This window comes from Quercus suber, unplaced genomic scaffold, assembly GCF_002906115.3.
Source record: "Quercus suber isolate HL8 unplaced genomic scaffold, Cork oak 2.0 scaffold_385, whole genome shotgun sequence".
In the NCBI taxonomy this organism is placed as follows: Eukaryota; Viridiplantae; Streptophyta; class Magnoliopsida; order Fagales; family Fagaceae; genus Quercus; species Quercus suber.
In genome coordinates, this window is record NW_027069837.1 from 403,327 (window position 1) to 417,049 (window position 13,723).

The 13,723-nt window shown below is 33.0% G+C and overlaps 1 protein-coding gene across 2 annotated transcripts; it reads right to left on the reverse strand.

Annotated features, from left to right (window-relative positions):
- Positions 1–348: 348 nt before the first annotated feature.
- On the reverse strand, positions 349–8,020 carry LOC112001094 (transcription factor bHLH80). Of its 2 annotated transcripts, none has more exons than XM_024033258.2 (5): positions 7,366–8,018; positions 7,114–7,257; positions 6,905–6,970; positions 1,053–1,121; positions 349–762 (listed from the first exon to the last, which is right to left on the reverse strand). In XM_024033258.2, exons 1-5 carry the CDS (start codon positions 7,873–7,875, stop codon positions 673–675), a joined length of 879 nt encoding a protein of 292 aa, XP_023889026.2. In that variant the 5' UTR covers positions 7,876–8,018; the 3' UTR covers positions 349–672. The 2 variants fall into 2 exon arrangements, with proteins under 2 accessions (XP_023889026.2, XP_023889029.1); XM_024033261.2 differs by lacking the exon at positions 349–762 and adding an exon at positions 769–906 and having other exon boundaries at positions 7,366–8,020.
- Positions 8,021–13,723: the final 5,703 nt, after the last annotated feature.

Here is a 13,723-nt window from a genome sequence, read left to right on the forward strand (position 1 = left end):
TTCTCACTTAGAAGAAGGGAGAAACAAAGAACAACATATAATATTTGACATTACTCAGAACAGACAATTCAAAAACCAAATAATTTGAATTATTCCACAAAATTATGTGATTCAAATATATGTATTGATAATGTCGCATGTGAAACTAACCTTCTTAATGACGAAAAAATAGTAATTGCGAGTAAATATTGCTAGTGAATTGTTTATGAGGATTGTTTTAAAATAATGGTCCATTCACTTATCTTTCAAAGGGATCTTATCAATCAATAGCTTCTTGATAAGTGGATAGCAAGTTTTATGAAACTAAAAGTTTTCTCTAGACACGATAGCAAATATGGAAAATACATCTTAAAAAAAGATCGTTGTGCAGCAATTGAATTAATATATTATTGTGTGCATTAATTTACAAGCACTATCACAATAACTTCTTCATTTCTTTTCTTTTTCTTTTTTTCTTTTTTCAAGCGAAATCACAACCATAGCAAACTTCAAAGAGCAGAGTTTTGACAAGATGAAGCAAACATTCTTGATCATAGACTAAACTATGAAACCTGAAATCTATAGAGAAGGGGAGTACTAGATCTTGTAATTACAAGGTGAATATTTGAGAGAAGAGAATATTAGTGGCAAATTACCATGATGAAGCTTGGCTGAAACCTCAAAATTAGATAATTACACATTACTGTGGGAGCTATCTTTAATACTTTCTTCTGTGAAATCTTTGACCAAGCATTTGCATCTCTGTTGTTGCTCTGAGAGATCCTGCCATGTTTCAGGATTTTCAAAATGTGCAAAAAATTATGCCTTCTGTTTTGCACTTCACTTGAACACCACATCCATTCAAATTATATTTTCTCTTATTTTATTTATTTCCAATCCCATACCTCTTAGCACCTACTCATTTGCCTAGAAGAGGAAAAAGAAAAGGATTTTTGGAGTTGTAAAATTATGTAGGATGAAATGGTAATTGTACAATTTCATAATTTCAATCATCTGCCTGTGTCTTCTTTTGAAACTCATAAAATTTCTTTCAAGTTCAATGCAGGGAGTACCTGAATCTGCTTTTGAAGAAGCTTAACATACTCTACTGCCTCTTCTAACATATCTGCAGTGTTTGTTTGCTGCAAGCAACAACAAAAATGCCAAATTTAAAAATTGCAGCTAAGTCTGGATGCAATGAGATTTTATCTTCATTCAAAAATTAAAAATTCTAAAGGCGATTAATATATTCTTCTTTCATGATTCAAGGTTGAGTTTTACAAAGTACCAAACCTGACTATGCAATTGAAGCCAATTTAGTTTTTATAATACCTTTTATTATAAGTACATTTTATTTTTTTTGATATCAACCTATGTAGCAAGATTGTAAGCCAATTTAGTTTTTATATTTGAGTTTTTTTTTTTTTTTTTTGTAAAGCTAAAACAGAAAAAAATATCAGTGAGTTTTAAACTGAATTCTCCCAACTAACTGGAATGGACTCATTCATTCTATTCAGTTCTATTTAAAGTGACATCTCCATTACCATCTTATTTGATAACAAAGATACACCAGGCAATTAGAAAAAACTATGACCTCAAATTATATTTAGTATTGCAACAATAATCAGAAGATTAATTAGTTAATTTTACTCAACATACTTGACATCCTTAACCTTCAAACATGCATCTTGTTTGTTTTGTTTGCTTTAAAAAAAAATGGATGCAAAATATGACAGGTTAACTACAAAACCAATACACAAAAAAAGGGTGTTGCTTTGAAAAATCCCTCTATACCATCTACATCTCCTCCAGTCAAGCAATTTACACAGACAACTCTGTTTGTAAAGCAATTTATTATACAGTGTGAATAGGAAGAAGAACATTGTCTCCAACATTGGATGAGAAAAATCATAATATTAGGAGAAGCCAAAAGTAAAACATAAAAAAAGCCCATTTATAAGGTCCAACCAAAATGGAAAGTGGTCACTTCTTAAGATTAGTTCCATTTCCCAGATAAGCATATAACATCTATCCTCTCCCAAAAAATTGAAATTGTTTATAAAAAAAAATGATTTAGCTCTAAAAAGACAATCCACTTAAGTATCTTAATATATTACAGTACAAAAATATGCTGAGAAGATAACTAATTTTTCCAGATATCCAAACACATTAAGGCATTGTTTGGTTAAATGTAGAGAAGAGAAAAGAAAGGAAGGAGGAGGGAAGGGAAGGGAAAGAAATACATATTCATTTGTTTGGTTTGCAACAGGGAAAGGGAAGGAAAAATAACTATTACAAGGGCCCCACGTTAAAGTTTCTCTCTTCTCTCTTATTTTCAAAATGGTGAGACAGGGAGGAAACCAATTCCCTCCGCTTTTCCTTTCTCTCCATTCTTTTTGTCTAACCAAACAAAGGAGTTGGCTTCCTTTCCCTCCATTGCTTTCCCTTCTCTCCTCTTTCCTCCAATCCAAACAAAGGGTAATGTAACTTGCTTTACAGCAGATGGGAAAATTTAAAAAACGCACAAAGCCTAAATTGTCCGGTGAAAGTTGAAATGAGGGAGACCACCACAAAAGTGGTTGGTTTCTCCATTCTTATCATTACATAAAATAGTAGAAGTACAAAATATGCCTTCACTTATACATAACTCTCTTGCTCTTCCCACACATGTTCATCATGCATGGCTTGTTTCAAAGTTTTAAAAAATGATTCCTGTTTATTGCTTCTCCTACCTAATCACTCAACAAACCATTGATGTTGCAATTTGCTTCCTCATGACTATATCTCGCACACAATGACATTTAGCCTTAATAAGTTTGATTTGCTTGATGAAAACTCTCAAAGTTGCTTCTGGTTATATCAAGTATCATCAAGGGATTTTTCTTGTAGAAGGTCATCTACTTTAGGAGAGATCTCACTCTATCATCTCAAAGCTGTATAGGACATAGCCCTGTACTCTGTATCTGAATTACATCTCACCATATCATTGACTCTTTTTTCTCTTCCAACTCCAAGTAACAAGATTATATATCCTACATAAATACAAAGGCCGGAAACAGGCCTATCCCGTTGATCACCAGCGCAGTCTGCACTGAAGCAACATGTCAAAATTGCCTTTGAGTTTGAACATTATGCCCTTGCAAGGAGCATCCTTTACATAAACCAAGAAATGATAGACAATATGCCAATGAACATGAGTGAACTGCCTATAACAACAAAGTGATGTCAAGCTGAGTCACAGTCAAGTTAATCAACTTCCTGAAAAGTCTTCAATACTTTCTGGGATCCTCAAATTCCTCATTCTGAAACCACCTTGCCATGTGAGCTACTGCCTTGGCTTCTTAAACCCTTGATAACAGGATAAAAAATTTATACTGAAATGTATTATCCAAAAAAACTAGAGGGGCATACAAATGTAATAGAGGCCCTTAAAATACAAGAATAAACTTTAGCTGTGAATCATGGGTTTCTTGGATTGTATGGCAGCAGGGTTTTCAATAAAATTCGGTCTAGGGTGGCTAGTGAAACTAAGTTGGGTCTCTCAAAGATGGTTGAACAAGATCGAATTTTGCTCTCTTACCAAAGTTGATGTAGCACAAAATTTTCTTAAGAATTTTGCAGGAAAGAGCAAACTCCCCATGTCCACAGATAGTATACTAGGGATGCTCCAAAATTCACTGAAAGTTTCATAAATTTAGAAATTCCTCCAAGAAAATGAATGACCACTTAAGACGAATGCTGAATTCCTCCAAAAGTACCTTGCTTTCTTTCTTTCCAAAGGGTCCGCATGACATATAGTGGAATGGCTCCCCATAGATCAGCAAGATGTTTACCTTAAAGCCCTCTCCAACATGCCAGCAAATCCACTACCCTCTTTAGACTTATCCCAATGGAGTCCACAAAAAAATAAAAATAAAATAAATTATATATATATATATATAAAAACCATAAATTTTGCTTATAATCACAGTGAATTAGGAACCTCTAGCTGTTGTCAATGTGAAAAGAGCTACTTTAGTAGGAAACTTAATCTTCCAAATGCTTTTCCACAGAAAGTATAGTGGGTTTCCAGTAGTAAGAACCCGATAATAATACTTCAAAATTACCAATCCTAGCAGGGGATACAACACATCCGGTCTTCCCCATCCCTTGTAATTTTGGTGGAGTTCAAACGGCCAAGAAATTATTGTAAATTCCCCATATACCAGTCATGGACAAATCTGGTGAACAAGATGTCCCAATGAATAACTCCACCATTCCAAATCATAGTCCACCACAAAAACCTCTTTATTTTGGGCTATACAATAGTGTCAAAGAAGCCTCCTTAAATGTAACCTCCCCACACAATAGATCAAGCCCAAAACGAACATGGAAGCCACTTCCCACCTATCACTTGACAAAACATTAGAGAACCTCCCATATGTTTCTCAAGAGACACACCATAGGGTTCCTTAAGCACTCCTAAAACCAGACCACCCAGTTCATTTCCATACTTTATAACTACTACGGTTCTCCATAATGTATATGTTTCCATGGCATAAGGCCAAAGCCACCTTCCCAACAATGCATTAGTAAAGTGTACTAGACCTAATGCCCAATCCAACATATCAAACTGGGTCACAAGATATCTTCCTACCGAGCGAAATTTAACATCATCTTCTAGACCTCCCCAAAGAAAATCTCACAGTAATTTCTTAAAATGATGAACATTATTAATTAGCATGGGGAATAAAGAGTGGATGTATGTCGGCAAACTAGAGAGAGTACTATTTATCAAAGTGTTTCGGCCTCCTTTTGATAAATATAGCTTCTTCTAGCCTGCAAACTTTCTTTTCATCTTCTCCAGCATTGGTCCCATATTTCTTTGGACTTATACCTAGCCACCAAGGGAAGCCCCAAATATTTCACGAGCAATGCAAAGATTTTGCAGCCCAAAATCTCAGCCAAAGCTGATATTCTTGGAACATCTCCAATTGGAACCAATTTACTTGGATTAATCTTTAAGCCAAACACAGCTTCAAAACACAGAAAAATGTTTCAAATAGCCCATTTGTACTGCCATTTCCATAAATAAAAAAAATCAAAGCGTCATATGCAAACAAAAGATTTGAGATCATCAATAGGTCAGTGCCCTTCCTCCCACAGTAAACCACTGAAAATACTGCCCATATACAGCCTTCGAATACCTCCATCATTATTACAAATAAGAGTGGCGACAGTGGGTCACCATGTCGTAAGCCCCATAAACTATTAACAAATCCAATAGGACTCCCATTTACCAAAATAGAGAATATAGATGTGGAAATACCAAAAAAAAAAAAAAAATCCATTTTCTCCACTGCTCCTTAAAACCATATTTCTCCAACGTGTAAAAGAAGCTTCCAATTGACGTGCTTATTCAATTTTTAAAAAAAATTTATAAGTATTTCAACTATTTTAAAGCCCCACTTGGTTAAAAGCTCATGCTACTAAGCTCGGCTGGTTATTCAATTTAATTATAGTAGTTTGCTTTTAAAAATTATCAAAAGCATAAATAACAGAAATTGGGGGAAAACAACAGAGATTCAGCCATCAAAACAAACATAATAGATGCTAGCCACAGGAGTAATAACCAACGAACAACTTATATAAAGACAATACTAGCTACAATACAACCAAACCCAAACCCCCCTTTATGACCTTTCCAAACCCACCAAAACCAACGCAATTGCCACCCTTATATAGTCATTACTAAAATTGTAAAAGTAAAAGTAGAAGATTGCCTTTAATAATACAATTTTCTCTTAATTATTACTAATCATACAATAATATTCTCTAAATGGACTAAAGCAACAAACAGACAAGCAAAGAGTGAATTGAAGGAGGCCAAGGCAGTCCTTGGGCCCCAAAGCCCCCTTATTAGAACTTTTCAATTTGGTATGATAGATAAACAGAAATTTTACTTTGACCATAAGAAAATTATACTTCATATGTCCTATTGAACAAACTGAATTTCTTTGCTTTGGTTCCCCTATCTAAAGTTTCCTAGACCCGTCGCTGTGGACAACACTTTTTGACAGTTTACTTTTAATATTTTTTGCCAAAATGATGGATCTAAAAAATAGAAAATTAAAATTCAAGAGAGTTCACATCTACCGACAACTAAAACTGTTGACTACTCGTGGCAAATGGCAACTAATCTTTTTTTTTTTTTTTTTTTTTTTACCAAACCCAAACCCCCCTTTATGACCTTTCCAAACCCACCAAAACCAACGCAATTGCCACCCTTATATAGTCATTACTAAAATTGTAAAAGTAAAAGTAGAAGATTGCCTTTAATAATACAATTTTCTCTTAATTATTACTTATCATACAATAATATTCTCTAAATGGACTAAAGCAACAAACAGACAAGCAAAGAGTGAATTGAAGGAGGCCAAGGCAGTCCTTGGGCCCCAAAGCCCCCTTATTAGAACTTTTCAATTTGGTATGATAGATAAACAGAAATTTTACTTTGACCATAAGAAAATTATACTTCATATGTCCTATTGAACAAACTGAATTTCTTTGCTTTGGTTCCCCTATCTAAAGTTTCCTAGACCCGTGGCTGTGGACAACACTTTTTGACAGTTTACTTTTAATATTTTTTGCCAAAATGATGGATCTAAAAAATAGAAAATTAAAATTCAAGAGAGTTCACATCTGCCGACAACTAAAACTGTTGACTACTCGTGGCAAATGGCAACTAATCTTTTTTTTTTTTTTTAATCTTCTCTTGAGAATCTACTTTTTGCTCAAGCATGTTTGCTGGTTAGCTTCAATTAGCAACACAACACAAAGACCACAATGTTTTCCTTTCACTCAATAAAGAAAACACCATGTATGGATTAATCTTTCATTAATAAAAGACGAAGAAAAAAAGGTTTAGCTGTAAATTAGAGGCTACCTTATCCATGTTGGGCACCAGATCCTGAAGCTTTCTTATACGATCACTTATTCGAGTCCTTCGAACCTAAGACACACAGAGAGAGAGAAAAAAAAAAAAAAAAGAGGTGGAGGAAGCATCAGTTAGGAATAAACACAAACAGTTGACAGTGGTTTTCTAAAAAAAAATATATATGTAAGAAAGTGAGTGATCATCAATCTCACACTCACCCTCTCAGCAATGCTTCTAGGATGAGTAGCGCAACCTCGCTTTGCCCGAACCCGACAAGGAACTGAGTCCTCCAAAAGCTTTTCCATCTCCATATCTATGAAGCTACCAACTCCACCACCACCACCGCTACTTTGCTCTCCTTTCTATATTATCAAAAATATATATATACATAGGTCTTAAATTTTTGTTTATAACAAACTAACCCCAAGAAAAAGAAAGAAAGTTACAAAAAATAAAAAATAAAAAAATACCAGGTGATGATGAGATGGGAACTTTGCAGTGAAGTGGTGGTTGAGCTCCCTAAAGCGCTTTGTGCCAGTACCATCACCGCCGCCATGAAAAGTGTTGGAGTTGGAGTGCGAGTCATAGTTGTTGTAATTTGGTGGGTTTGGGTTAAGACCAAAGTTGGAGAAGTAGGCTTCGGAATCAGAATTCCCGAAAAACTCAGCTGGAGAGCTGTTCTGTCTGAATATGTTTGAGTCGAAGACTAAGAGGCTTGGATCGGCAGAGGAAGCGAGTAACTGAGTTAAGCTCTGGGTTGGCTTTAATGGGTCTTCTTCGTCTTCGTCTTCCTCTTCTTCTTCTTCTTTTTCTTCGTTTCCTTTTTTCTGTTCTTTTTGGTCTACTGGTTTTTCTTCTTCGAGAAGTGCTTCTAACCAGGTGGCAGGAGCTGAGCGGAACCGAGCGAGTCCACCACCTCCACTCAGTTCACCACTACCGCCACCGCCACTGCTACTTCTACCGCCAGGTGTCGGTTGCATCTGGTTCTCCAATTACTGCTTTTGCTTCTTCAATGGAGGAGCTAATAAATTATCAATTTTGGAAATAAACAAACAAACCCTTGTTTCTTTTTTTTGTTTTCCTATTTTTAATGGTCTGTCGTAAACTCGTAAAAAAGGCTAGATAGACTACACACTTTTTCACACTATTTGATTTTTCTTTGTTTTTGTTTTATCCATCGTTTCATGAATTAAGATACTAACTAATGGCGGGTTGGTAACATTGTTTTACCAACATTATTTAAGTGATGTGAAAATATATGAGTGAAAAAATATTATGTTGTTTAAATAATAAAAATTGTTGTTTAAATAACATAATCAAACACCCCTAATTGATTTTTTTTTGTTTTTGTTTTATCCATTGTTTCATGAATTAAGACACTAATTGATTTTTTTTTTTTGTAAGTGGAATTTAAAACTTAAATTTCTTATTCAACCTGATAAGTTTTACTAATTAAGCTAACTAAAATTCACCATTTATAATAACTTAGTTGCAATATTTTTAGTCGACTAATGAAACAAAAACGATATATTTTTTTAATAACAAGTCAATTCAATACAATCATTTGTTTACATTTAATTAAGGATTCTGATTTTTTGTATTGCATTTAAGAAACTATACTTAAGTATTACTTTTCATTTTATATTCACTAACTTTTAATATGTCATTGTCATGTGTTTATTATTATTATTATTATTATAAATTCTAAAAAGAAAAGAGTAAGTGCGGCAAATTACAATCGGTGAAAGGAGGAGAAAATGGCCATTGACCCTTTATTTTTAAACTATTTAGTTAAATGGTCCATTTTTCAAAAGTATTTAGTAAAATTTCTTATTTTGAAACTTGACATTGCTAATGTCGAGTTTTGCCTAGAACTTATTAGTAATGACAAGTTTTATGCAAAATTTTCAAAAAAATTTAAGTGATAAAATATGCCCAATATCACTCAATATTTCAAAAATGTGAACATTTTGCTAAATACTTTAAAAAGGTGGTTGCTTTTGTTACCTACTTTAAAAATATATGATTTTTAGCTATTTTTTCCTGTGGAATGAAACAGAAGAGTGATAAGGAAAATCTTAGTGGGGTACGGTGTGAAAATGAGATAACACTAATGAGAATCAATAGTCTCAATATTAGTATAAAAATAGTTTCGAAAAGTTAATATATACACGACAATGATATAATTTTTTGGGGGAAAATTAGGAGCCACTACCCAGTAATCACACCATTTTCAGATTATTGTTTTTGCTGATTTTGATGGCGGTTGACATGGTGTAGCCCCAGCCGTAGCATTAGCTTTAGCATTCACGCTCCAATGGGCAAGCACCATTTGGGGCTATAAATTACTCCGAATCTTAATCTTCTTGTAGTTTTTGATTTGTATGGCTTGAGAGAAAGTGATTACTACACTAATACTTTTTATGGTTGATTTAAGGTGCGTGTGCCTCTCAAAATATGCTTTTTCTAGAAAATTTTAGGTGGGGACAAAGCAATTGATCCCAGCCACAAATGCACATTGAAAAAAGCTGGCTTTGACGTCAACTTTTTTTTTAGCATTTTATTTTTAACAAAATATTTATTTAAATATTTTAAAAACCTTTTAAATATCTATCATTAATTACAAGATATTTTTTTTTTTTTGAGAAAATTAATTACAAGATATTTAAAAGGTTTCATTACAACACTATCAATATAAAAGCATGGTTTTAAAAAAATAAAACGGTCAAAGAATCAGAAAAGAGGTCGATTTTATGTTTTTTTCCTTTTTTTTTTGGATTTGGTTTTCTATTGAATTGGAGGGTCGATAAACAGTGTATAAAAGAGCCTAATATTGTACTATATAAGAGTCTAACGAAGCTCATGATTTACTCTATACAATAAGAGCTTGTTATGTTAGAGCATTTGCATTAAAATTTGTAAAAATTTTACCATTTAACATATCAAAAAGTTACTTTATTTATTTTAACATCTTACTTTATAATACAATCAACATCAAATGTTCTATTATTTTACCACTTCATTTAATTTTTTTTTTTTTAATGTTTTCAAATAACTACCATTCATACCATGTTTTCTGTACCCAGCAACTACCATTAAACAAATCATTTTTTTTTTTTTTACAATCTTGCTACAGTGGGCTACCATCTCTAGCAGCCCACTATAGCTAGATTGCAAAATTAATTGGATTTACAATTCTTGATGGAGTATGCTTTTTACAAACTTGATGTTAAAATTTAACATTTATAGCATTTACAATTCTTAATGAATAGAGCCTATTACACAGAATCCTTTCTCATTAACACCCTATTTCATAAATGTTTTCTTTTTTCTTTTTCTTTTTTTAAATCCAAAAATTGAAACATTGAATTAAATGCAAACCAAATCTAGAGACACCCTTTCAATTTCAAAAGGAGAAAGGGAAGAGCTCTTTTGTCCTCAAGGCTGGCTCAAGGCATTGTAGGGCCTAAGGCAACTACTCTAAGTGAGCCCTATTTTAATATTTTAAATATTAATAAAAGATTTACTTAATTTTTAGTTTTTTTATTTAAAATCCATTTTTATTTATTTCTATTTATTATTGACAAATAGAAAAAAAAATCAACAAATACAAATAATTCTCTGCCATGTGGTATTATTTTTTCATATCATAACCAAAAGACGAATGAAGTTACAAAAGATAACATGTGTCATTGTTTTATACATTGTCAAAGTCGTTTTGTGCATCCAAAATTTTGAGATTCAACTTTTATTAGATATAAATATAATAATAGATAGATAGTGGGACCTCATCTTGATTTTAGTTTGAGTATGGATATAGATGAGTCATGTGTCTCTAGTTAAAGTAAAAAAAAAGTTACAAAAGTAAAGATGATCTCCCATTGGTTTACTGGAATTTCCGAATTTGTATTGATTTTTTTTTTTTTTTGGGATGAGCATAGCTTATAAATTATTGTATTGTATTGTATTGTATTGATGTTTAGTTCATGCGATCCAACTTTGAAATTATTGTATGTCTTAGCATTTATGTAGCATAAGGTTATAAGCAGTTTTATTTTAGTTTTTGGGACTTTTTATTTATTTATTACAGTTGTATCTCTTGGTAATATGTTTTTTAAGTAAAATAACATAATAAAGATAAGTTATCCTAAACAAATACTTACAAAATGTAAGTAAGGAAGGGTGATCAAATCATGTCACTGGTGCACCCTCATGTACTTGATCATACCCACAAAAGCATACTTTGTTTCACAAAATGATTGCATTATTTGGCTAGTAACCCTTGAAAGAGACACAACCCTTCACTTAAGTTATGACTCTTTATGAAATTGTGCAAATACTTTTATCAATAATAGGAAAGTGTATAACTAAATAATGTTGTATTTATTTGGTATCAAAGACAAAGTGTTGTATTTATTAATATTCTGCCCAAATTTCTTCAAAAGAATAAGTCGTAGTGTTAGGATCTTCAACCAAACCCTAACCAATTATCAAGCTACATGCATGCAAGTGGTATTCCTCGTCCTTTTAACTGTTTGATCTTGTTTGATTCTTCTAATTAGTTCAAAAACATGTTTGTCTATGATAATTCAAGCTGATTTAGGATCAAAGAATGCTAGAATTACCTTCTTTCTTTTTTGTTTGAATAAGTTGTTCTTATGCTCTTTCATACGATGACAAAGATTTATGTTTCCATGAATGACATGTGTGGTGGCTCAGCCCAATGGGACGAAGGTTTTGGACTGAGTTTCCCAATTTACTTGTATTCTAGGTCAAGAATATCCAACAATAGGAGGCCCCAAAAATGGCAAAGTAGTTTCTATAGGAGATAGATGAAAGTTTTTCTTTCTATCTAACTTCCTTTCTCGTATCCCTACCCTTTCCGAGAACGTCACAGTGTGACTAGCCTCTCCCTATGAAATCTGGATTGGATTTCTTTCTCCCATGGAAGTAATTTTCCTCACCTCTCTCGTGTTTCTTACTCCCCAATTTTTCCAACCCCCTACCCTCTACCCATTGGTCTTTATTTATAGACTTCCCTTAGTGGGGTCATCATGATGAGTGGGTGGTTTCCCTTTGAGCTATATTCTTAACTAGATGGGACCCACTACTTGTGACTGACATGACTCTCTTGAAACTTACACTAGGTGCCAATTAATACTCAGCAGGCGAATTCCCCCAATGCATTATCCCTTGATCTTAGTATAGTAGAAGATGTTCAGTTAAGTTGTGAGCTCAGACCAGGCCCGTCTAGGGAATGGGCTAGGTTCTTGGTTAGTAAGTAGGGCGGGATGGGCCCATTTAGGAAACGTGTCATGAGCTCGATGCAGGCTAATAGTTATGGCCCGTACAACATGCTTTTATGTTTTTCTTGAGATGTTGATTGAATGGATAACATGATATGATGTTAGTTACCATACTCTAGAAGACCTGCTCATTAGGCATGGTAGGTGCCTAACATATTCTTATCTCATAACTAAACCTCCAATTTTAGATCAATGGTTCGTAGACTAATTCTTATTCCATGTAATTTTTATTTTTTGAATGTAAGTAGGACCCAAAGCAATGTAATTTCCTAGATTTTATAAGGTGTTAAAGCTTTGTAATGTTAGTTTTTAGCAAACATAATTTTCTTTCAATCAATAAAATGAGGAATTCTTTTATTGTATGGTTTTCTTATATTTCTTTTTTCATAAATTAAGATAAGTGGTGACTCCAAATGTACAACCCTTGAGATTTAGAGGTACAATATCCAAAGTTGATCCATAATTTTGAGAGGTATCAAACACAGTCTCACCTATTCACATGAGTTTGGTCCAAACAAACAAATAGACCAAGATCATAGTTTCTCACACTCCCCAATTCAAGCATCTTAACAATACTATTACTTTTATCAAAATATTTCATCTTACAATGTTTTAGCAAACGTGGCTATTGATTTCTTGAATGGGATAATAATGAAAAATAAAGAGTAGACACTCTTGACTCTTTTTAATACATTATATTGAGAAAACTTAATATATAGGAGAGAGCAATAAATTATCCTACATCACTATGACTACCATGGGTGGCCATGAGATCCTCCACAGCTTGGCCTCGACAAAGAGTCAGAGAGAGATCGACATCATCGTGGTGGAACTTGGCAAGAGAGGAATCAGGATTATTGAAAAAAAAAAAAAAAAAAAAAAAAAAAAAGAGAGAGAGAGAGAGGAAAGGAATTAGTGCGAGAGGCTGTGAAATTGAAAAGAATTTGTATGAGAGATAGTAGAATTGAAATGAACAAGTTTTTTGGTTTTGATTGGATACTGAGAAAATAGTTGCTGAGAAAGGTGCTGGAAATTTTTAAATATTTTTCCTTTATTTGATAGTTGCTGCAAAAATAGTTATTTGGGTTATTGAAAAAATAGTTGCTAAGAAAATTGAAAAGAATCTGAGTGAGAGAGAGTGATTTTTTTTTTTTTTTTATTGTTTGGTTTTTCAAAAATAGTTGCTGTGGTAGTGGTGTTTGTATTTTGTTTAATCTTCCTTTTTTTATATTTTTTTTATACCCTCAATAATATTTTTTTTCCCAAAAATATTTTCTATTATCTATATGGATTCTTTTAATGTAAGATTTTTTTTAAAATAAAAAATATGTAATTTTGGACTGAATGGCATATCTCCTAAGAGATACTAATTGAACTACTAAACTAAACAGAGTTGAAGTTATATGATTGAGTTAAATTTTTGAAAAAATTAGAAGGTGTAATTTATGATTCAACCTTCTTCTTCTTCTTCTTCTTGTTTAATTATTGATAGAACAATGGCGCGGGGGGGGGGGGGGTAGGG

Coding starts and splice junctions, on each gene's coding strand:
- LOC112001094 (XM_024033258.2), bottom strand. CDS start 7,875: ATGCAACCGACACCTGGCGGTAGAAGTAGCAGTGGCGGTGGCGGTAGT. Junction 1,122..6,904: donor TGGTGCCCAACATGGATAAG/GTAGCCTCTAAT, acceptor TGTTGCTTGCAG/CAAACAAACACTGCAGATAT. Junction 763..1,052: donor TTCTTCAAAAGCAGATTCAG/GTACTCCCTGCA, acceptor GAAACATGGCAG/GATCTCTCAGAGCAACAACA.